Source organism: Micromesistius poutassou, assembly GCF_964030765.1.
Source record: "Micromesistius poutassou genome assembly, chromosome: 16".
In the NCBI taxonomy this organism is placed as follows: domain Eukaryota; kingdom Metazoa; phylum Chordata; class Actinopteri; order Gadiformes; family Gadidae; genus Micromesistius; species Micromesistius poutassou.
The window spans coordinates 9,010,135-9,034,407 of NC_140286.1; the positions used below are offsets into that span (position 1 = coordinate 9,010,135).

Genomic DNA, 24,273 nt, shown 5'->3' on the forward strand with positions numbered 1-24,273 from the left:
AAGTGATCACATAATTTAGAGGGCTACTAAACTGAAGTGCATTGGACAAAGGGGGAGTAGATTTGGGGAGGAGGGGGCAAGGGGTGGGCAGTAGGAATTGGATTGTGTTTTTAAGTGGCCATATGGTCACGGAATGGGCAAGGAAATTGATTCTTTTTTAAATTAAAAGTAACTATATCCATCTATAGAACCTTTTGTTCAGGAGGCTAATGTTGTTAGCATTCTGTGGACCACACAGATGACCAGACGGGCAGAGGGGATGCTAGGGTAAAATAGAAAGGGTTAACGAGTTGGGAAAGGGTTAACAATAGTGTATGTAATGTTAATTAAGATATATTAATATGATTAATATTTGAATTAGCCACATTGATAGCAGGGCCACAGGCAGTGATGTCTGCCGTCAGTTGTCCTTTAGCGTCCTTTTAGAAAAGGTAGCCAAGGCAATAGTTAAAATAATTTCAAGCCACTTTCCAATTCCAGGATAAACGACTTAATTTAGATATCAAATTATTTGAGTGATGTTCCTGGACGTGCACAGAAACTGGGGCTTGGGTCTCTTCTTATGATTTGAATGAACTTGAATTGGAACATTTGTCGCAATCCACATTTGTATCAAAGGTTGCTGATTCATTGATAATGAAAGGCATTTTTATCAAAACCTGATAAAAAAACAAATTCATTTTGTACACTATTGTACTTTCTAGATGTATAGATACACTTCAATTAGATAATTTAGGGGAAATGTGTCCGGTTTAGGTATTCCGAGAACGCAGACAATTTTGCCAACTTTGAAACGCATTCGGACAGACAACACCTAGACCTATCGTTAGGCCTATGACTCGGAGTGTCTCTCATTGGACATTTAAGCTTTCACAAACAGCCCATGGACATGGGGCAGAACGGTGAACATTTCAGGGATCTCAAGTGGGAACTATCTCATGCCTAAGTGGCTACCTAGGCAATGGCTGCGTGTCAGCAGGCTAGCAACAGACAAAAGGCCTGTGGGCTCCAGTTAAACTAGAAGCTGTTTGGTGTTTCAGGTCCCGAATGCCACATCATTTAATGGTCTTTCAAGTTCGTCTTGCATAGAGTGAAATCACTTTAGGTGCCATATATGGAAAAGCAAAGGGTGGAGGGGTGAGATGCGGGTGAAAGAACAATGGCAGGGGCCCTCTCTGGGCTGTGAAGGAAAGCTAATCTAGGGGAAGCAAATTAATGAGGTTATAGGGGTCAAACAAGATCGTACAGTGATGGATGATGACCTCTCACTGAAATGGGGTCCGATTAGACTGGTGCCCAGTTCCCCAGCTGAGCCTCTGCAATACAAACTCTTATGTCTCTCTCTCGCCCTCTCTCTCTTTTGTTTGCCGTCCCCCGCCCCAATATGGAACACTAAAAGCTTTCCCTCACACCAGCCCATTGGTCTTTAGCCGTTATCATGCCCCGCCCACCCGCCCTTTGCTCCATGGATCCCCCAGTGTGTGCTCCCCCACAGGCACTTAACAAACAAGTTTGGATTTTATTGTATTTGGTCTCAAGCTGCAGCTTAACAAATTAAAAGACACACTATTAAAATTATACTTTTTTGCCCTTCTGTATTCCTCTATTTTAGAACTATGAAAGTGCTTCCATTTTATATCCTAATTTAAATGAGAAAATGTCATCAAGCAAAATAAACTGTGGTGCCATGGGGTATTTTAGATGAGCTCCGCAGTTGAACTAGCACACGAGCCCATTAGCGGGCTTGTGTTATAGGTTTGCTGCATGTGCATCATTTGCTCAACAGATGAGTAGCATCTTCAACATTACCAAGACAACGATCTGTACAGTTCAATACGTTGCTTTAAAAAAACAAGGAAAAACACATGACCGCAGTGTAGAACTTATGAAGCCAAACGAGGGCCTTGGAGACACTGCAGAAGGGAAAAACAACATGGGTTCTCTTCATTTTCCCACTCTTGCCCATAACTTTAAGCTGTAGAAACTAGGGGTGTAACGATACACAAAAGTGTATCGAACGATTCAGTACGTACCTAGGTTTTTAAGTCACGTTTTGGTATGTTTTTCGGTACAGCAGTTTTTATTATTTAATTTTTATTAAACAATTGGATTTTGATTTGATTTATTAAATTGTATCAAACAAATGCCTTACACAAATGGAAAGACATCAAATACAATTGAGGATAAAAACACAATAAAGTCCAGGAATTATTTTCATTGTGGTCCTCAACACAAAACATCAGGACAAGACAAGACACTCTCAGAGTGTGTGATAATCAATAAAAACTTAATAAAAATATATATATTTTATTTTTTTTATTTTTTCGGTACGTTCCGAAATGAAACGTGCATCGAACCGTTAGACCCGTACCAAAAAATGTCGGTATGAATGAGTGTATCGTTACACCCCTAGTAGAAACACAAAACATATGAAAAAATACAGAGGTGTGTCTCTCTTGGAATGGTATACTATTGCACTGACGGCTATCCTGCGTTCGTGTTGGCGCTGCTTCAATCACCTTTCTTCAAAACGTTACCGTAAAGTGCATCAGATCGTCAGGAAGAAGCCAGCAGTAATGAATCCAGTTTGGCTAGAAGCTTGTAGGCGCCAGTGTAAATAGTGGGACTAATGTACAACCTCAAGCCCCCCCATCATATGATACCACTAACCTCGTCATCACAGACATAACCTAAGTCTTGTTGCCTGGATTCACAAAGGCACTTCTGTCCTCAAACAAGTGTCATTTCTTTCAAACGCTCTCTTTAAAGGTAGACACTTGGCGTTGTTTTCCCGATAATGATATTTTTCGCGGAATGACGCCATATGGCCTCACGCTGAGAGAACTGCGGGCCACACTCAGACTTAAGATACTTCTCCAGTTCATAATCGCCTTCTGAGGATGAAAGCCATTACATTAATGTTGCTCACACTGGGAGGAGAGGAGTGATGGGTAATTGCACTCAGAGTTTATGTTCTTCTCCACTGTCTTGAATAATTCACTGAGGAAGACTTGAAGGCCCAGATAGAGAGCCTTTCTTCACGGTCCAGGAGAGTGTTGAAAGTTTGATGGCTTGGATCTCTCTTTTCCTTCATTTTCTTCTACAGGTTTTGGGCGTTTGTTTCAAAGTTTATTTTGTTGAGGGTAAATCACATTGCTGTGGTTGGTTTCTGAGCACATAAAAATCACAGGTCTATTCCATGTTACATCATTGCTCACTCTTCGATAAATCACAGCCCTTTTCTGTTGACTATAACTGCATGCAAATAGTCACACATAATAATCAATGTACTAACTAATGTATAGCTAACACAAATATGAATGTTAATAGGAATTAACAATAAATATAGATATCTATACAGGAATCTTTTGCACAGAAACAGTGATTTATTTGCTGAGGTATTCTACTCATCTGGGGTTTATAAATGACATGTATAAGGTGAGATGTCTTGTTTGTAAAATGGTGTTCTTTCATGAAACTACATATTGTGAATATGTTTATTGCTTTTAACAAACAACTTTCAAGTGCAAACTTTATCAGGGTTAATAACTTGCAATTGAGGCAGCTTCATGTGGAATTAATTGGAAGTAAGCAGAAAACAAATGTCTTAAAAGGCCTAAATGGAAGTGTTCCAGAACAACTACGAGTGTTGATTCCATTAGACAAACTCCCAGTGTTGCCTTTCGAAAATGATAACGTGCTAATCCATTATTAATAAGAAATAATGGTTTGCACTCTGCTGCACGCATATCGATCTATGTTACTCTACTCCACAGAGTAGCTCTCGATGGGCACTCTTACAGACTTGGGAATTGGCTAATTGTTAGCTACACCAGTGCCATTTAGGCTACTCTCCATGCTACTTTTGCATTCATTACCAGTCTCTCTCAGAGGACCCAGACAGGGATACGAGAGAATATTGTATTAATGTCTGTGAAAAATGCCATTGCACAGATAGTACTTCAAGTTTGGCAGTCGAATGAAAAACAATGTAATAATGAATATTGCAGTAAACCTCTTTCCATATCAACCAGCTTCCTAAAATCTAATCTCTATTCTTTGACCATTTAGGGATGAAATGTGATCTGTTGTCTACAAACTCATTCCTCATGCAGACACCGAGCATCTCGTCTTGACCTTGCCTCAGTTGAGACATGATGGTCAGGGTCATAGGCTAATGTGTTAGTGTGATAGGGTTACCTGTTATATTTTAGCTAAGAACTATATCAATCTCGGTATCTGGGAGGCCAAAACAACATATAGGAGGTCACTGACCTCCAAACCTACACGCATAGCTGAAGGCATCTACTTGGCTTATCTCCTGCAACCGGCAATCAGAGGCCTGTGATGGACTACTTCAACACTATCAGACCACATGATCTATGCAGATTTGTCAATAGCTTGACTGGAGGCCAAATCTAATCTCTGAAGTCAACAGGGTACCACTGGGCCTCTTTGCCATTCCAACTGGAAACTGGCTGTTGTCAATGTGGTAAATGAGAGATATTCACAAGGAGATAACCTCAACACGGGAATGATGGTCTCTGCAATCCATACCGTCCTCCCTGACGGGCACCGTGCCGCTTCCCCAACACATCTCTGGTGAGAAGACAATGTCTGCCCGGAGCCTTTTAGTGTCAGGATAGGAGTCGTGGAAGATGATGGATCAAAGCAAAGGCAGATTACTGTTCTGTTCTGGCAGCTGCTTGCAGAGAGAAGGATTTGTGGAGGTAGTCTCATGTTTTTTTTTTCTCTCTCAGAAGTCGCTGCCATTGTTTCAGTGTGACAACGGTGTGTCTTGACAACCAGGGAAATGGGACGCTGGCAATAAAATGAGAGGCAGCCTGGATGTATCCCCTTTTAGGAAAGAGCTGACAAAAATGAACCGGAGACGATATTCTCAACTGCTGTTACTAGCAGAAAAAAAAGATGTTTGAAAGAAAACCAACAAATTACTGAGTTTAGTTTAGGGAGAAACGCTATTTGCCATGTCATTGTAGTGTGTGAAGGCTATTAAGACCGTTGGTAGGACGAGGCCTTCGGGATCACAAAGAATCAACTTCGGAAACACAGCACAGATATCGCAGTTTTTTTAACAGCTTTAATACCAGTAGCTCAGAGAAACGGTTTTCTTCCATTCTCTGCTGATCCCTAGAAGTGTTCCGGGAAAAGAAACCCAAAGTTGCTCATTTATGCTTTTCTGGCACCAGACTTTGCTTTGAGCGTGCATGCTTTAATTTGACATTTGTGCTCCAGAGCTGTTTAATGCAGCCTCATCCTTCCCTCCTACATCCCTACCCAAAGTACCCCAACTCTTTCCGCTTTAATAGAATTGTGGTGGACAGATGTTAGACGGAGCTCTTGGGGTCAGGATGATGTTAATCAGATCTCAATGCCTTCTTGTGTTGTATGCTAATCCAGCACACCACTTGTGTACTCACTCTCTCTCACACACGCACATACACACACACACACACACACACACACACACACACACACACACACACACACGTAGGTGCAGACTATTAATATAATAACACCAATAAATGGAAAATGGAATAACTGAATTCACACGGCCAGGCCTTTTGATATACCCGACGCATTGTCATCTGCTACTGATAAGAAAAATAATGCTTCCAATTGTGCTTTGCTAACAAAAAAAACCTTTTATATAAAAATGCCATTTAAATGTCATGTGGCTTTTCAGGAGGTACGACAAGGTCACAGGTGGCTGACTGAATTGGATTTTATCGCAAACAGGCATGACCACAAATACATGTGCAGCACCTGCTACCATGCAGCCATGGACAGCCTCACAACATATTAATGTTGTTAATGGTCCAGAATGGCAGTCGGCGGTGGTGTTAGCTACTAGAATTGTGTTCTTAGTGGTCATAAACCTGTCGGGCTTATGAAGGTGCTGTAAATTTAATGATGCCTTTTTAGCATTGGTCCATCAAGCATATTTGTGTTGGCCTTCCTCAAACGTGTTTTTGTGTTGTTAGGGACATCATTGAAAGACTCCTTAAAACTAAGGTTTTTAACTTTTATTACCATATGAAATCTGCCAGCTTCCCCCAATCTTTTGTGGACAGTGTGCGAGCTGAGGTTGAGTGATTGTGCGGCAAAGACCCTTTTCGACATGACTGTCTACCATTGATATGTTAACAACTACAACCCACAGGTGTGAAATCGCTCTCCTACAATGCAAGTCATCTGAGACGGCAGTGAGCACGGAGACGTGTAACGATGCGCTTCTGTTGTAGGAACAGGCAGAGACCGAGTCTTAGAATTATTCAAGGTCACCTAATGTACACCCTATGGGCTGGACGTAAGGGCTGTACAAATTGGGCTGCGACATTCATTGATGTACTGTATCCAAAGACTGCACCATTGGATGCCTGCTGATGGCTTGATGCAAGTTCTCCAGTTCTCCACTAGCCTCGTCTTGTTTCTGCAGGCACACACATGCAGCGTCAAACACACATGACAGTGGCTCACCTATGTTGATCAAGCACCCACCTTGTTAACCACATACCTACAACAACCCAACCCTCCACTGTACAATGCTGGGATTTCAGGGACTGATGAAAGATTTTTTTAAATTTGTTTTTCTCTTTCTCCCCATCCCTGCGTAAACTGTCTGTAACTGTCTGTATTCATGCGGATGCAATCAGGGCTGCTTCATGGACGTCATCAATGACTTCGGTGCTTAAGATGCGTCAACGTCCATTTTTATGATCTACCTTTTATTTATTTTATTTTGATTTATAAAAAAGAAATTGTTCAATACATTTTGTTATAGTAAACACCTACAGTTAAAAGAAACCGAATTATGGCTGCAGCAGTCTGCTACCAAAGCAGAGGCGTGTAAAGGTTTCCCTAGACTGGAAACTTTCAAAGAATAGGAATCCTTTAAATTAGCAGACAACAAAACGCTTGTTTGTTCGTTTGTTCGCTGTGCAAAATGTCTACGGCTTTATTCACAGCCTCTCTACCGCCATCACAAACACCTAAAAGGAAGCGAATGTGCTATTCTGGAAGGTGAACCTCAAGCAAAGGCGAAAAAACACTGTGGGCAGATCACACAGAGCGTTTTTAAAAAGTGTCGCCCAATTGACCATTGTTTTTCTATGGTACAGCGCGCCTTTGCTTAGTCCTTTTCATGCGTCAAACGTTTGTTGTTAATGTATTTCAACTTTGGGCGCTGGAGTTTGGAGCAAAGCTGTCAAAGTTGTCAACGTAAGAGAAGACACGGTTCCTATTGATCGGCCCCATAACGAGTGTAGTCTATTCATGCTTATCAAACCAATCACCAACAGGTTGTTATAAGAATGGAGAATTCGGACTGCTCGTTACATACTAAAATACATACTATGCTCCTGCACCTTAGATTTTTCAATTAACGATTTGTTGATGGAGAATCCGGGCTTACAGCTGATTGACTGTGTGCATGCTTTGAGCTTGTTGGGATGTTTACCTCATCGAAAATGTATTGCTGCTGTTTTGTTTTGCATAATGTCTTTGTGTAGGCAAAGTCGTTTATATATAGTTTGAATCATTGTCATTCATATAATTTATAAAGGTCTTTGTTACAACATAGGGACATGTGAACATAGGGAATATTACTATATCTTACATCAGTGATTCACAGAGTGGGGGGGAGGGGGGCAGGGGGGCGCAGGGAGATGGGATGGAAAGGATAATTCAATGTGTTTTAGTGAGGGGAAAAAATCGCTCACTACATAAAAGTTTAAGCACAACAATTTGAAATGTGTTGCATACAAGAGCATAAATGACGCGCAACGCACACCTCAAGCTCCGCAAGAAGTGTGTGCGAACTGCGAGGCCACAATGTGACGGCAAGGAGTGCACCCATTGTGAGACGTTCGGCTGATAGAGATGTTTAAAATAACAATTTCAATTTAGTCAATAATACTGGTGTTTCCTTTTTCTTTGTATCTTAAATTATTTATGCCCCCATTTTTGCCAAGGAAACAAAGAATATGTTCTAACCAATTCAGTCAAACAAATTGATTGAAACAACCTTTAATTCAACGTTCTTTCACATGACTCCGATTGTGTGTGTTTAAAAATGGATGTGAAACAACGGACCATCACCAGCCACTGCCATTGGTGAATGTCATCGTGTTTGCCTATAGGCCGATGTCCGTCAACAAGGCGAATACTGAAGATTCAGATGTATCAGCGATGTACATCATTAATTACTGCAAACCGGCGACATAAATACCATGGCAATGCGTGGACTGCTCCGCAGAGAACAATCTGTGCATCAAGAATCACTCGCACAACGAGGCAGATTACAGCAATTTGAATTGAAAAGCAATATATCTGAGCAATGCTAGTGGTTCATTTTTTAAATTGAAGGATGTAGGCTCAATGGCAGTTTTTGTTGTTCCAGTTGCTAACCCTTTTTCCATACACGATGGAATCCTGTGAAGGTGGGTTGGGGGGTTGCATTACTTTGCTTACAAAAAGAGTTTGAGAACCTCTGATAATCCATCTGAATTAATTGGGTTTTTTGGTTGAAAATCTATCGTTTTAGATGAAGCGATCTATCAATAAAAGAATCAACCGTGCAATCAATATAAAAATGATCATGAGTGGCGTCCCTGCACGTGATTCATGTTTGTGTGTGTATGCATGGGTATTTATTCATCTGTATATACATGTATGTAGACCATCCATCATGGCCCCCCATTAAGAAATATTAGTCATTGTGCCCGGGCCTATGGCCGAATACCATCATTCACTGGGTACAAAAGCTCTCGCTAAAGGCTCCCCTCTGCATCGGAAGGTGATGCTACCGTATGGTAACTAGATATTGATTCCTCCCACTGGCTCCCCGTCCATCTAGCTCCCTCCCCTCCTCCCTCCCTCCACCAAACATCATACAAGAAGACGTATTAAAGGAGAGTGTTAGGGATTTTCCCCAGTGTGCCGGTACGTCCGTCTTGCTCCTGTCCCGTATACACGGTGGAATGACGCAGCCCTCTTGTTTATTCACCGACGGGGCGGCCTGCCAGTCAGAACTGTGGTTTAGGTGCCCCCCCCCCCCCTCCTTACAGCTCAGGGGATGATCCACAAGCCACCCTGGCAGTAATAATAATGACGTTGAAACACACAGGCACAAGCACATACACAAACACACACACTCATGCGAAGGTGATCTCTGCGTCATCCAGACGGAGAGAAAGTGGCGTTGAAAGGAGCGCCATTGTCGTGTACACGACAAAGGCTCAGGGTGTGGCACGCAAGCTACACACGCACACGGTTACACACCTCACAGCCGCGCAGCTGAAACCTTGCGGTGTGCAGGTGTCGCCCAACGTAACGCAGACCGTTTTTAACTCAAACTCAAATAAGGGGGGGGAGGGAGAACGCATCGATGCGGTAACTCCTAGAGGAGTTACGCAAGGACCGCCTTGCAAGCACACGGCCTCGCTGTGGCCTGGCCCCATAACCCAGTACCTGCGCCTCGTGTCACCAAGGATGAGGCCAGCGTCGTGTCATGTTGTCATTACTGTGCATGCCCACCACAGCGTGACCGAGTGTTCTGGGTCTAGAAGGTCAACCAGGGATAGAGGCTAGACCTGATGCCACACTCTCCTTCCATGGGAGCAGCAGAACAGGTCAGCGCGATGCACGCAGGACCACAGTGACATGGAAGTGAGACAGTGAGAGGGTGCTGCAAATGAGCAGGAGCTTTTCGTGTGCTCACACCCTCCAGGAGGGTTTTTAGCATTGTTGGATTGGGGAAATGGTGGTGGCTATGATGTATGATGTATGAGATGTGGATTACTTGGGTGAGGTGTTTGGGAATGCCTTAGCAGCTAGGGGACATTGGGGTATATTAAGGTTTACGAGGTGAACAACAGTAAAATGAGATTGTCGTTACATATACTACTCAAATATTTGTTCTCTGAACGTTTTTGGCGCACATTCCTGTAGGTGTCCTGTAGCTGAACACGGTTTTACGATATTGCTGTACAACATTGCCCAAAATGCTAACGTAAATCTCTCTCTCCCTCCCTCTCTCATAGGCTTGCCAAATTTCATCAAATCCCCCGAGGACCAGATAGGAATCTCGGGGGGCGTGGCGTCCTTTGTGTGCCAGGCCAATGGGGAGCCCAAACCCAGGATCACCTGGATGAAGAAGGGCAAGAAAGTCAGCTCCCAGCGCTTTGAGGTGGGTCAATCCTGCAGGGATTCATAAGCACACTGTGAACGTATAGTGTAATGTTCATGTTCATGTACCCGTACATACATAGCCCCTCGGTAGACGCCGACGAAAGAAAGCTTAAGCTGTCGATGGACAAGATGGCATACATGCCAGACTCAATCACTGCAAACTGCAATCACACATCTGCATGGTGTTGTCTAGCTCGGTGTGGCCCCGCCCAGCCCAGAGCGAGTGGGAAGGGGCGGGGGTGGAAACACAATCATTTGCCCCTGTTGCTAAGCTTTGTGCTAACTTCTCCTCTCTGAGCGAGACCAGGCACACCTGCTCTCTTTAATCTCCCTCCATCTTGATTTATGGAGTCTGCTCCATCTCCCTGAGTATATTCACAGTGATTCCCAGACAGTGATTTATTATACCTTACTTTTGACATTTTAAAATCAAAACCAAAATGAATCGTCCACACGATGCCATAAACTATAAGCATTGCATGCGTGATTTACCTTAAATTAATTCCCGTATTATATTGATTACAAGTTATCTGGCCTTGGTGAGGTTAGTTGAACACGGCTGATTAGATAAAACAGAAGATCTGGACCCAGCCTCCTCTACTCCTACTGGTGTGGCCAAGGCTACAATGGCAGTTTTCAGCATGACGTTTTAGCTTCAAGTGTGTTCCCGAAAGGGACTGTTAGTGTCCTACTGCTGGGAAGTCCACATCACCAAGACCAAAGTCCACGAAGTTCGCTGCTGATATTATATATATAATCTAAACTAGTGTCTCAAGCTTTACCGGGAAAACCCTAACTAAGGCTGAAACATAGCTTAATTTAAACAAATTGTGCAAAAAATTTGGGGAAATGCTGTCACAGACATCAATCGAGTCAACAGTGTCACGGCATTAAGTGAGTGAGCGAGTGCATCGGGCTGTGGCGGTTTTTTGATACATGACAACACGACAACGTTTGATGTATGAAAATGTGACACTGTTCGTTCACTGGCCTATCCCTCAAACTGACAAAGCCCCCCTTTGTTTTAATCCCGCCGTGCTGCCGTGGCGACACCAGGTGATCGAGTTTGACGACGGCTCGGGCTCGGTCCTGCGGATCCAGCCGCTGCGCACGCACCGCGACGAGGCCATCTATGAGTGCACGGCCACCAACAGCGTCGGGGAGATCAACACCAGCGCCAAGCTCACCGTGCTCGAAGGTATCGCTGGTACTTATTTTTACCTAGGCTACCTGTAGCCCCCTTTTTTTCGGTGTGGTCTCCACCTCTGTCTCTATCTATGTTCTGTCTGTATTTCTCTCTCTCTCCATTTTAGCAAGTCTCTGCCTGTACCTTTCTTTGTATGGTGGTCTCTCGCTCTCCCTTTCCTTCTCTCTCTGCCTCTCTTTCTCTCTGTATCTCCCTCAATTTGATCAAGTCTCTGCCTGTAGCCTAACTCTCTCTCTCTCTCTCTCTCACACCGTCTTTCTGTGTCAGCCTCTCTCCGTCTCTCTCTCTCTCTCCATTTTATCCAGTCTCTGCCTGTACCTTCCTTTGCTTTGTCTCTCTTACCCCCACTCTCTCCCCATCTTCTCTTCTTTCTTTCCCTCTCTCACGTTTCCTTCCTCCCTCCCTCTCATCTGCATTCATTTAGAGCTTTTTAGCTTTTTAAGCACCTTCCCGACGCTTCCAAATGCTAGCGGATGTTTTCCTGCATTAATGATTCATACATAAACATTTCCAAAACACAGAGGACACGTGAACATTGCAATGCCATGGGAGGGCAACCATATCTCAGTAGCTTTTCTTAGCAATCCACTTAGTGAGACATATAAGCCTATATGTGCCTTGAATATGGTATATCGTATATATCTGGCAATAAGCTAACCACCATATAGGGCCCGTGAGACATTTCCCAGCAGCAATTCAGTACATTTGTTAGCCATCAAGGCCCTTCTTCTGCAAAAACCTCATAAAAGCCATCAGTTCCATGGATGGCATTGGCAGCATGATGACTCTTCTATGGTCAACCCAACGTGACTGGCCTGCAGCTTTAGCATTTGACTGCTGATGTGGCTGACATATTGGGCATGTCAACATCAGGCTTTAAGATGAGAATCAGTGTGGAGGGTCCCACATCTCCTGCCTCTGTTGTAGTGGGCTCTCTACCTCCCTGACTCCAGACTAACTTGACATCCCCCCCCCCCCCCCCCCAGTCACCCACCCGCCTCCATGTCTGTGCGGACAGATGCATGTCATCTGGAGTGAGGCTCACTCTGCCCATCCTTCCGTGCGGCTGAACTGTGAGCAGCGGGGTTGCATCCTTGAATTGATCGCAGCGTTGCCTTGTGGACACTAGTCACAATAGGAGTGGATTTCATTAGGCAACTGTGGAGTGAGCGGGGAAACGACAATAACAACAACAATAAGATGCAGTGCTTGCCTTCGGGGGGGGGGGGGGGGGGGGTGGATTACATTGCCTTCCATGGACGTTAAATGACTACACTTTCCTTCATATTTCTGCCTTCCAAACCTACATTAGAATCCCCCCCCCCCCCCCCCCTCACTGCCTACATTTTCCCTCTTTTCACATTGACTTGATGATCTCATCGGCCAAGGCTTGCCTAATCTTCCCTCAGGGACTTTTCTCTGGCACACACACCCTCAACACCCCTCGCCTGCACCTTGTTTTCCTCCCCCCGTCTCCCCTGCAGTCAACCCCTACAGTAGCAGTGTGATTGCGCCCTCCTGCACAAACAAACCACAGCGTAAGACACGCATGAATCAGATGAGATAAGATGTTTAGTGCAAAGGTTGAAACTGGGTCCCTGTTTTTTTTTTTTTTTTTTTCAATCTTGGGGAGAAAAAAATACTAGCGTACGACCGGGCTTACTCTGCGACCAATTGGTGTCACTAACAAACAGGGGGAGTGCATTTAGTGGGACTGCGGTGTCAGAGCAATGGCACCGTGCGTGCTTACCTTTTGAATAGCGTTCGAAGTGCCTCTGCATCATGCAAATAATGCAAATTATTAGCATGGGGAAATGCCAGGGGAAATCCTGGCATTGCTACGACAGAGTGATGCACGCTACCACATGTGCATGTCGTATAAAAGGTTCCCATACTTTTCCTGGTACACCATTTAAGAGTCGGAAATGTATGGAATACAATGTAGGGTACTTAAGTCATAAGTCATAGCACTGTAGGACACTATCAAAAAGACTTTAGAATTTATTGAGTTTCAATGGAATTTTTGTGGGGACCTTTAAACTCACTCCCTCACTGACATACATGTTTCTGCACACAACGGAAGGAGCTAAGGCAAACGTTTGATACTGTCGTGCTCATCCTGCTGCGAAGACGGTTGAAACACGTGCACACAAAAACACACACGTGCATGCACACAAAAGCAGAGAGATGCACACCCTCGCTGAGCACTCGAATGCTCGGCTCTATTTTTATCAAATGTCTGTTGCCTAGTGGTATGTCAAGTCCATTTCAATAACCAGAGAAAGCCCTGGGGCCATGACAAAGACATAATGCATCTTCTGAATCCGCGAAGGAGTTTGAAAGGCGAGCGTTCTCCGAAACTTTACGCTTACATATTACCTGCCTAATGGGTAATATGTAATTGAGTTGTATTCACTGTATGTCATTGAATAGTCACCTCTTTTGTTACATTGATTTGCCCTATCTGAAATGAGCACAGAGTGATACACATCTATTAGCAAAATGAGTAACCCATCTGCAAATGAACAAGAAGTCTGAAGCACACCATATCACTCACACACACACACACACACACACACACACACACACACACACACACACACACCATTTTTTTGGAAGGATTAGTCAAGCTTACAAAAAAGTGATGACCCCCTCAATCAGCGTTGTGAAATTAAAATCGAATCACTTATGTTTCATTTCAACTATTCAATCTCAGGCTTCAGTGGTTCAAATGTAATTTTGTTAGAAATTACCATCATATCATATTTTCCTTTGTTATAATTTTATTGTTAGGCCCTGCATATGCAATGTTGAACTTTAATAATGCAGACTCTGCTTGCATGCGAATGAGAATGGTAGAATGAGGTCAGGGTTCTGTGTAGCCAATTTGTCGTCGCACAAGACAGTGTAATACATTTGTCATTTGTCTATAAAGTGCATTCGTATTGATGACATATAAACCAATGGATTAGAAAGGAGTAAAACGAGAATACTAGTATATACAGAGCTGTCTATACAGTGAAGTATTGGCTTGTTGATGGGACAGGGCAGACTGGTTTGGGCAGTCATTCAGTCATTCTTCAAATGTCCAATGCCATTTTGAAATGTTTTCTTCTCATGCATTTGTTCACCAGTGCCTAACATTGCACAATTTGCTTTTCTGTATCCATGCGTTTTTCTTGTAAATGTGATACAAGAAAAGCTTCTAAGAAAACACACAAGATTGTTTTCCACATATTTTAGCATGAATATATACTGCATGTGATGCTTGAGCCAACATGAATGCACTCAAAATCCTACTGTTTAAGGGGGGGGGGGCAGGGGGGGCACTCCCCCGCCAATCACTCCAGCATAGCGCTGCGAGAGAAAAGGTGCATGACTTTCTAACAATTCCACCGAGTGCACGTGCATATGTCAGCTTCCACCACAAAGAGCATTATTAAGTGTGGCTGAGTCGTTCAGGATTACTGGTTTCAACGGAGCACGGCAAGGTCGAGAATTACTATTTCATATTCTGCCTGCCTCAAAGATATAGATTGTGACAGTCAACACAGGTAGTGCCGTCAATACAATCAAGAAAGTCAGGGCCGTTTGGCACGGATTAGTGTGTTCACAGTAATGCCGTTAATTAACACAATTACGAATGATGATGTCTTCAGTGTGTCTGAGAGAAAGGGAACGTCGACACGGGTGCATTCCAATCGAGCACAGCACAGTTTGGTATCGACAGGGCCGCTGTGATCCTTGGATTTACTGTCGCCTCTTTGTTTGCCAAGAACACGCCGCTGAAACACACTTTCTGCTTGCGTCTATATATAATAATAGCGTTATGTAACCGCTCTGTAGTCTAACTTAGTTTCCTCGCCTTTTTCGCTGAGCGCTGGTTGTGTGACCGCTGTCGCACACAGGTTGCCCGTGTAGCGCGTTTCTCTTTTTATTTATTTTTTGTGTCTTTTGTTTACTTTCAGGGAGGTGCAAAAAATTGGACCGAGTCAAACCACGGCCTAATCAGCCATGAATACATTGCACCGTTGCTCTAAACAAAAGGGCTAACGTGCAGGCAGGCGTGCCTCGTGGCGGTGGTGTGTCAGACGCAGTTACCTCTGCGCATGAATCCCCCCCCACCCCCTCCCCCCTTTAATTTCCTCTTTCGTTTCATTTCCACTTTGATTTGTCCATTGACCCTCTGTGATCTGGCTGTGCATACCCGGGTTGCAACAGCACAGGTTTCGCCTCATGTTGCTCAGTGCCTACCTGCAGGGGGCTATTGGGGGGGGGGGGGGGGTTTCGGACCGGCGGTTTCCTCATCCCCCCACCACAGAGGCTGCTCCGGCCCCTTCTGCAGTCAGGAGGCCTGAGTCACTCTGTAATTCTGTCACGCGGGGTACACCCACCCCCCCCAAACCCCCGCGCGCTCTTTGTTCCTCCCGCCGGTTCTCACGCCCCCACCCCACTCCAAAGGTCACACTCACCAGGACGGAAGACGTAGGTCCCACAGCTCACCGCACTCCTCATCACGTCCCCTGTGTGAGAGGTGTGTGTGTGTGTGTGTATGCGTGTTATAATAGTGTGTTTGTGTTTTGTGTATCCGTGGGTGTTTGTGTGTGATTGGAAATGGATGAAGGGAAAGAAAGAAGGAGCGAGATTGATCTAGTGAGGGGTTGTAACAGAGGGGAGGGAGAGAGGGAGGGAGAGAGGCTGTGACGTACATGCATGCGTGCCTAACTGCAGCACCGCACGAAAAACAAAACCACAGCGTCACTCCGCCACTTCAGTTGCCTTTCACTCTGTCATGGTGAGTAATGTGCTGAGAGCAGCGTTTGGCTTTAACAATATTAACACTCTGTGTGCTGCCGTGAGAAAGGGATTCATATTTGGATAAAAGTGAAATAGGTGACACAATTTTGTGTTGCCTATTACTGTCTCTATCTGTATAGAGATAGATCTGTGTTTGCATGCTTCTGTATAGCTGCTTGAGCACGTGCAGATAATAAAGCACAGAGGCTACATGATGTCAGAATAGGACTTTGCACACCTTCGTCTCACTTTCATGCCCCTAATCTCTCTGTCCCCATCTTAAGTTTCAGCTTTGGTTGGCTCATTCCCATGTCCCGTTATTCTGTCTGTAATCCCCCTCTCTTGTATGTATTGTATTCCTTTTGGGTATTTCTTTCTCTCGGCCCCTCCATTTGTTTTTCGGTGCTATTATTTTCATGTAATAGTTTCCAGTGAATTTCCATCTCTCTCTCTCTCTTTCTCCTGTGCTTGCTCTCTTTCCTTCCACAGAGGGAGCTCTCATTTTATTGTGCTGTTCTCTGTGTCTTGCTGTGTGTGCCCCATCCACCATCGTCTTTTCCTTCTCACTCTCTCTCATTGAAAACGGTGGCAGGTGGCAGCAGCATGGCCACAGTGGTTAGCAGAGAATAGATGGATGGCTGTGTGGTTTGTGCATGTGTGTGTCTGTGTGCGTGCGTGTGTGTGTGTCTCTGTGTGCGTGAGTGTGTGTGTGCACGTGCGTGCTTGCGAGCGTTGGCATGGCATGCTGACTCATTACCTGAATAACGAGGCTGTTGTAACTGACCTTGAGCTTGTCTCTCTGATTTCTATGCCCCCCCTCCCCCCCCTGGCCCGGTGCAACTGCCCAAGTAAACGCTTTTTTTTTTTTTTTCTGTCTTTCTTTCATTCCCGACTTACGTCATACTTTAAAACGCGACTCACGCACTTTCCACGACGTGGAGTCATTTTCATATTCCCATTACCATTTACAGCTCGGCCCTGATTCGCACCGCATTAGTCCCCACCGGGGAAAAACGGCTAAGCGGCATCTAAACCGTGTTACAATGGTTAGCGGCGCCGCAAATTAGCATGCACTGCAACCCGTGGCAGCCTTTTTTTTTTTTTACAGATTAGAGCGTAATATTCAGAGCGCGTTTACTGTGGAATATCAGGTACATCCTCCTGTGCAATTTTCTCCCACCCTCCCCCCACCCCGTCGCCCCGCCTTCAAGCCACGTTCTCCGGAACCCCTCTGGGAGTGGGGAGTGACGGCGGTGGGCAGGCTGCACACGTGGAGAACGTTATCTAATGGTGGCCCATCAAAAGGGCCGTCATCACCTCAGCTCCTCCAGTGTCGCAGAGAGATTGTAAAAACCGTTCGCATGTCGGCCAGCAGGGGCTTCTGTGAATGTAGCTGCCAGTTGAATCAACTCCCCCCCGCCACACACACGAAAAACGCCAAAATAAAAGCATGACGTGAAACATCGTCAATATCCTACGATCCAACTATCTAATATCCAATCGCTGCAGCTTCAATGTCATAAATGAGTATTGCATTCGAAAAAATCCAAAAGTGGAATTCGATATGCTGTCCCCTTTTCTGCGTGTGTGTGTGTGCGTGTGTGTTTGTGCGGGGAGTCTTTATTCAGTGATTTGGTAGCGGTAAACAAATTATGGCCTCACTGGTTAGGAAAGGGCTTTATTTGTTCTGCATGCATTATAGGTGGTCCCTGGTGCAGAGACAGAAAATGACTGCGACACAATGCCCGTAATAAATATCTCCAGAGCCAGGCAAGTGCGGACAACAAACCTGACGGGATAAACAGCATAGAAATCTCCCCGCGCCTCTTCCCAGGCAAGATAAATACATACAGGCGCTATATGGGAATGATTTAATACAGAGCCCTGCTCCTGCGACAACTTAATCCCCTCCTTTGCCGTTTGCTATTCAAATCACCCACAATGAGCAAAATAGGTTCTCTTGTGTAGCTACTCTCCCTCGTATTACCACCCCATTCTCTTTGAGTCTGCTCTGCTCGCCCGCCCATCCGCCGGCATTTGTGAGATGCTGGCGGTGAGGCCATATTAAAGTTTCTAGCGTGAGCAGCAGAGCGCGTGACGGTACATTGTGTTTGACATTATTGTCTGCGACAATAACGCTAGGTATAGTGCAGCTCGTCTTTGTCCGACATAGTTTGGTCGCAATTTTAGATGGACGGATAGTGCGTGCTACTCCCGAACAAAGCAAGGAGACCACCCGCCAAATCCAAATGTGAAATTCCACACACATGCTCTCACACACACACATGCACGCACGCACGCACACACACTGACACTTACAAACACACACAAACACACACACACACACACACACACACACACACACACACACACACACACACACACACAAACCGACACAGACTGACACACACACACATACACACACTGACACACACACACACACACACACACTGACACACACACTGACACACACAGATGTGAGGTGACCCCCCCCCCCCCTGTTCTTCCTAAGCTGCATTGTGGAGGCCTATGTCACCTATTTAATTTCTCTCCCACCATCTGCTGGCTGCAGGCCTGACATCATAGATCATAGGCAGCCTGACGGGAACAAACTGCATCTGTCTACACACGCCTCACCCAAGGACTCTGACGGTATGGCGGGGTGGAATCACTCTCCTCCGTGCACTCCATCTGCATCCCCCCCCACCCCCCCATACTCCCACCCATTCCAAGGTCTCCGCAATCACAGGCAGCCGGGCAATGCGCTTGCCCGGGGTGGGATAGGGTGACTCTGGGTTAAATCGCATGCATTACGCTCCCAAATGTAAGGTGAACCCTGGTCATTGGCCCCGTGTGTGGAGGAGGTCGGGGGTCAACCGCCATGCAGGGGGGCGGATTGGACGCCCACGTGGGTTTCAAACCATTGGAGAAATGAGTGTGATTAACACACAATGCTGAATTATAAAACAATTAAATGTTGGCAGGTGTGGGGTCCAAGGGTCTGTAGATGGCCTTGACCGATGACGGTCAAACGGTCAAAAGTAAAAGTAGGCTGTTTCTCATAAGCAGTAATCTCAGGTTGCAGATTTTCCAAGAAGTTGTTGTTTTTTGTTCGACAGTTAAGGTTCAGATAACCTATCTGGAGTGAAAGAATTGTATTTTTGAGTTTTATGAAATATAATCAATAACACTTTCTGCTGTCATTTTGATTCTTAAATTGCAAAGCGACCCCAACCACGCTTTTGGTGACCCCAATGTTTCCCCCCGGTGCTTTGCTTCAACACAGTTTACAGGTTCCCACGTTATGTTTAAGGAATCTCTGTTATCCACACTCGCTCTCGGGCAATGTAGCCTAACTATCAGCTTTGCTTGTCTATCAATCGCCCGCGCTCCCGGCAATCTATATCTGTGGAAGCCGGGATATCTACCCTGACTCCTTCATCAACGTCAGTCATGTCTGTTGCCCCGGGGACAGTGCAAGAGGCCAATGAGTGAGAACAAAATCGTAGTAGTCGAGGAAAATGGAAAAAAAATCTAGAGAGTCAAACTACCAACCATGTGAACATTTCGAATATGACGCTAGAATACGTGACTGATTCTAAAGGGATGAGATTATCATGTTTATTGAATCTCTGCAGTCTTTTCTTACGATCCAGTTTAATTGGACGTTTTGCTGTTGGTCATTTTACAGAGGATACCCAACCAAAGCTCTAAATGTTTATCTAAGCTTGTGGTTGTTACGGCGCCTGTGCCATTTAGCATTTAAAATATTATCGTTCATCGATTGAATAATGCCTCACACACTAAGGAGCTTTCAACATGACACTTGTTTATTCGTGGTAACGTTTCGGTACTGGCCCTTTGTTATGTTAGCTTTCACCATAAGAAGAAAACATATTGAGATTTGCATCAAAATGTTATATTCTTCATAACTGCTTCTAAAGGCTATTTAATAATTTGTTAGTGTTAGGCTACATAAACAAATAATAGTTGTTAATAGTTGTACCACATTGCAATTTTTTTTTTTTTTGACAAAACATGCAAGCATCTAATGCTCTGTCTTTAGATTCCCCAAGTTTTGGCATGGTATTGCACACACGTGCACTTGTCATGCAGCTGTCATATCTGATAATGATGATGAAATGATATCTCCAAAACGGTGTATCCACATTGAGTATCTGCCTTGCATGACCACAACATGCCTGCCGTCACCACTATTTTCAGGAAATTCACTGCAATGCAAGTGCATTGTGCATCGTAGCTTTGCCGAGGTGGTGATTACCATATTGCCCGCATGTATCTCCCTACATGCATGCTAGATGGCTCGATACCCTGCGATAAACAAACAGAAAAGCCAGCAGTTATTGTTGAGTCTGGGGCCGATCTTCCATATATGTAGGTGCACTTTATTTTTTTGGAATGTTTGAGGGCTGAATGTGCCCCATATGCAGACTGTTCTCTACATATGGATTCATATCAATCCTGATGCCAAAGCTAAGAAAAGCAATCCGCATGGAGAAATCCTATCAGACAACTCCGTATGAAGTGACAGCTGCCAGGAACATATTGCAGTCTTCCGTCATATAAAACCCGACGGAAGGTGAGATTAGACAAACACAACTTTATCTGTCGGTTTCGAAATTGTTTCGGGAACAGAGTCTGTGTTTCAGGGGTTAAAATCGGCCCCAAGAATATAATCAACATCCTTTTTTTCAGTAACCACATTACGCATTTTGCCAATTAACCCAAGACACAAATGAACACCGGCTCTGCTCCTGTTTGTAAGGAACGGAGCGTGGGGGTCTGTGTCACGGCAGGTGAAGACAGAGGTCCCCCTTCCTGGGCTCCACGGGCCAGCTCCTCCATGGCTCCCCTGACCCTGACTAGCCACGGATGGATGGGCTGGCGATGTGTCCGGAGGGACTCTAATGCCCACTTCCAATGAGCTGGCTAATGGGAGTCTTACACCCTGACCCCCCCTCCCTTGTCATCCACACATTGACACACCAAGCCCCGTAGGCTCACCCACCTGGCCGCAGGAGAGGAGCCTTGCTTAATAACGGGCCCATGGCGGCTTCTCCAGCAGGACATTTATTACCCATGTCTGTGAGCACAGGCTCTGGGAACGGGGCCGCAGCAGCTCCATTAAACGGTGCGGTGGGCGGGAGGGGGAACTGATGCATGATGCAGAGGTGCTATACATTTCAAGTTGCACAAATTAGTTTGATGATTTTGTCATGATTGTAAAAAAACATCCACGTGGTTTTATGTCGAGTATTTTTCTCTTGCGAAGCTGGAAAAGCTGACCAAGAATGTGTGCCTCTCTTGGAAGTCTATCCTTAGTGCCTTGCACAACAGTGTGTAACCACAGTTTGCCTCCAAGCGTCCTGTCAAACGTCCTGTCAATACCTGATCTCTAAGCTACCACCGTGCACGCACTCGGATCGATTGAAGCGTCTTGTCCTGTCGAGACATATAAATGGCATGACGGGTTCCCATATTGTCTGCGTTGTTTTTATATATAATCAAAGTTGAAGCCGGACACATTAACGCGCCAAACCGTGTGTGTGTAATTCATTATCTTCAAGTGAGATCCTTGCAGGATTTAATTAACCCAACCTGCCACATTCCCACATATCCCCTGCCTTTCTCGGCACTCATAAAAAGGGAATCCCTATCCGCCGTAATTACACTTGAACACGTCACACGTCACAATAAAGCCCGGGCCGTGATTAATTTGAGCCGCGGAAGGGGTGTGGATAATTTAATAAATGTATTTGCAAACCCGCTTCACCACTTCCTCTTGTCGACGGACTTCATTAGCCGCCACGCCTCCCCCATTCACACCGCCGGTCCATGGCTGTAGGCAGGCGGAACTACCTGTCTGATTGTCCATGTTGTAGAAGCCACAGGCATTCCCTGTTCCTCCTGTGGTTCACCCCCCACACTTGACACAGAGGCACGGTACATTAATCCAAAAAAATAAAACGCCAAAGGAAAAAAAACAGTACTATGCAATGCCGTGATCTCAAAGGCCTTCAATCCCGGTCCTGTTTGCGGGAAGACCAGACGCCAAGTCGTACCTATAATCTATAGAGAAACAACAGCCACTCTCCGGCGGCAGCCATCATGCGGGTCTGTTTGTGGAGGAGGGGGAGGCAAGGGGAAGGAGGAAAGGGGGTAGGGGGAGGGAATACTCTGCAGCTGCACTGGTCTCACAAGGTGACTCGGTCAGCAGTATCTGTGAATTCACCGGGACCACCCCAGGGTTGTGGTGTCCGGGCGGTAGGTAGGAGAGGGGTGTCGGGCGGGGGGAGAGAGAGATATGGTGGGGGCAGGGTTATGTACTAACTGCTGTGCCAGAGCATAAATAACCGCCGTGGGGAATCTGGCAGGACGGTAGATCATACTGACGACAGGGAAGTGGAATAGCAGATAGGAGAAATTGAAGTGCTAGGTAGAGAGATGGGGGGGGGGCCTGTGGGGGCTGTAGGTGGAGGTGCAGCATGGGATAATAGCAGTCCGGACGGGTTAAAAATGAAAGTGTGTGTGTGTGTGTGTGTGTGTGTGTGTGTGTGTGTGTGTGTGTGTGTGTGTGTGTGTGTGTGTGTGTGTGTGTGTGTGTGTGTGTGTGTGTGTGTGTGTGTGTGTGTGTGCAATGATGGAATATTAGGACGCTAGATGACCGCTATTGATTATCTGCCCGTAGGCTTGGAAGCAGGGCTAAATGTTCTGTTCGGCTAGACAAAAAAAGTGTATTATTTCTAAGGTCGTGCATTACAGCCTGTTTTCTCTTCCGTCCTGTACGCACAGATAACCAGAGGAGGAAGTAAAGCTTTGATGCAACCTCCAGCACTCAGCTTTTGTTTTTTTTAAGCACTAAAGGTGTGTTTGTGCTTGTTATGACTGTTTTGGGGATGGTGGGTTACGTGCAGGTGTGTCGTTGCATGCGATCCATAAGGCCCGAACTCTATTTGTTTTGTACACGGCTATCTCCTTGGCAACTGCCAAGCCACAGGGGCGTGACAGCAGCATTACAACAGGCTCTACAAGTTTTTCCTTTGTTATGCGTTTTGTCCGACATTTGCACGAGTTCTGCACTTAGTTAACACCACGGCGCTGGTTTCGTAACGCGTACCTTACTGTGAAGAGAATAATTACCCCAGTGCTGGTGTATCACAGCGTCTTTCATTCTCTCTCTCTCTCTCTCTCTCTCTCTCTCTCTCTCTCTCTCTCTCTCTCTCTCTCTCTCTCTCGGTTTGTTTTGTTTCTTTTGCCCTGGAGATTTTTCATAGTTTTCATGTCATTACAACACTGTTACATCAATGGCCGCCTTCTGCTGTCTTTGATGCTGTGCGGTGTGATGTGCTGCCCCCAACGAAGAAGACCCCTCCCCCCCGTGGTGCGCACACTGCCAACCTGTATATATATTTTCTTTTGCCCAGTCAAGAGGTAGGTGGGGGGCCGCTCGGTTCTATAGCTTTCATGAGACTGTTCAGATGTTTTGCAAGTCAAAGCGAACACAGAGGCAGTTAACCCTGTAGGGCTGCCATGCAAGCTGTCCATTTCTTCATTATTTACATAGCCCAATAGTGTGCCCAATATCGGAAAAATAGAAGGTGGTTAGATGAGGCAGTGCTGAAACCCCCCCCCCCCCCGACATAATTTAATGAAATAAAAAACACTCAACATTATATTTGGGTGAGAAAAATATTATTATTCCCATCTTGTTCTCTCTGTTTCTGCGATAAGTACACGCCTGAACCTGTTGTGTCCCCCATGAACCCTTTTCGGGGTTTTTTCCCAGCTAAACAAACCGGCTCTGCGTTTGTGTTTGCGCGCTTGTTTACACACCATCCTGGACTGCGACTCCTCGCAGCGTTCTTTCATTTCTGCTCGCGTTCCTGTTCTGTTTTTCTGACACACCTCACACACACACACACACACACACCTTTTTTGCATCTCAGGCGGACGCGAATGTCTCTCGCCCGCTCTCTCTCGCTCTGGCGCGCTCTCTCTCTCTCTGTGGCGCTCTTGGTTGGGTACAGCCCACGGCC

The 24,273-nt window shown here is 45.5% G+C and overlaps 1 protein-coding gene across 1 annotated transcript in view; it reads left to right on the top strand.

Moving 5' to 3' along the window:
• Positions 1–24,273, top strand: part of LOC311361054 (receptor-type tyrosine-protein phosphatase F-like) — a 121,637-nt gene that overhangs the window by 17,598 nt on the left and 79,766 nt on the right. The window contains 2 exon segments of the mRNA XM_084481228.1: positions 10,065–10,210; positions 11,269–11,410. Coding sequence (XP_084337354.1) covers positions 10,065–10,210; positions 11,269–11,410 — 288 coding nt within the window.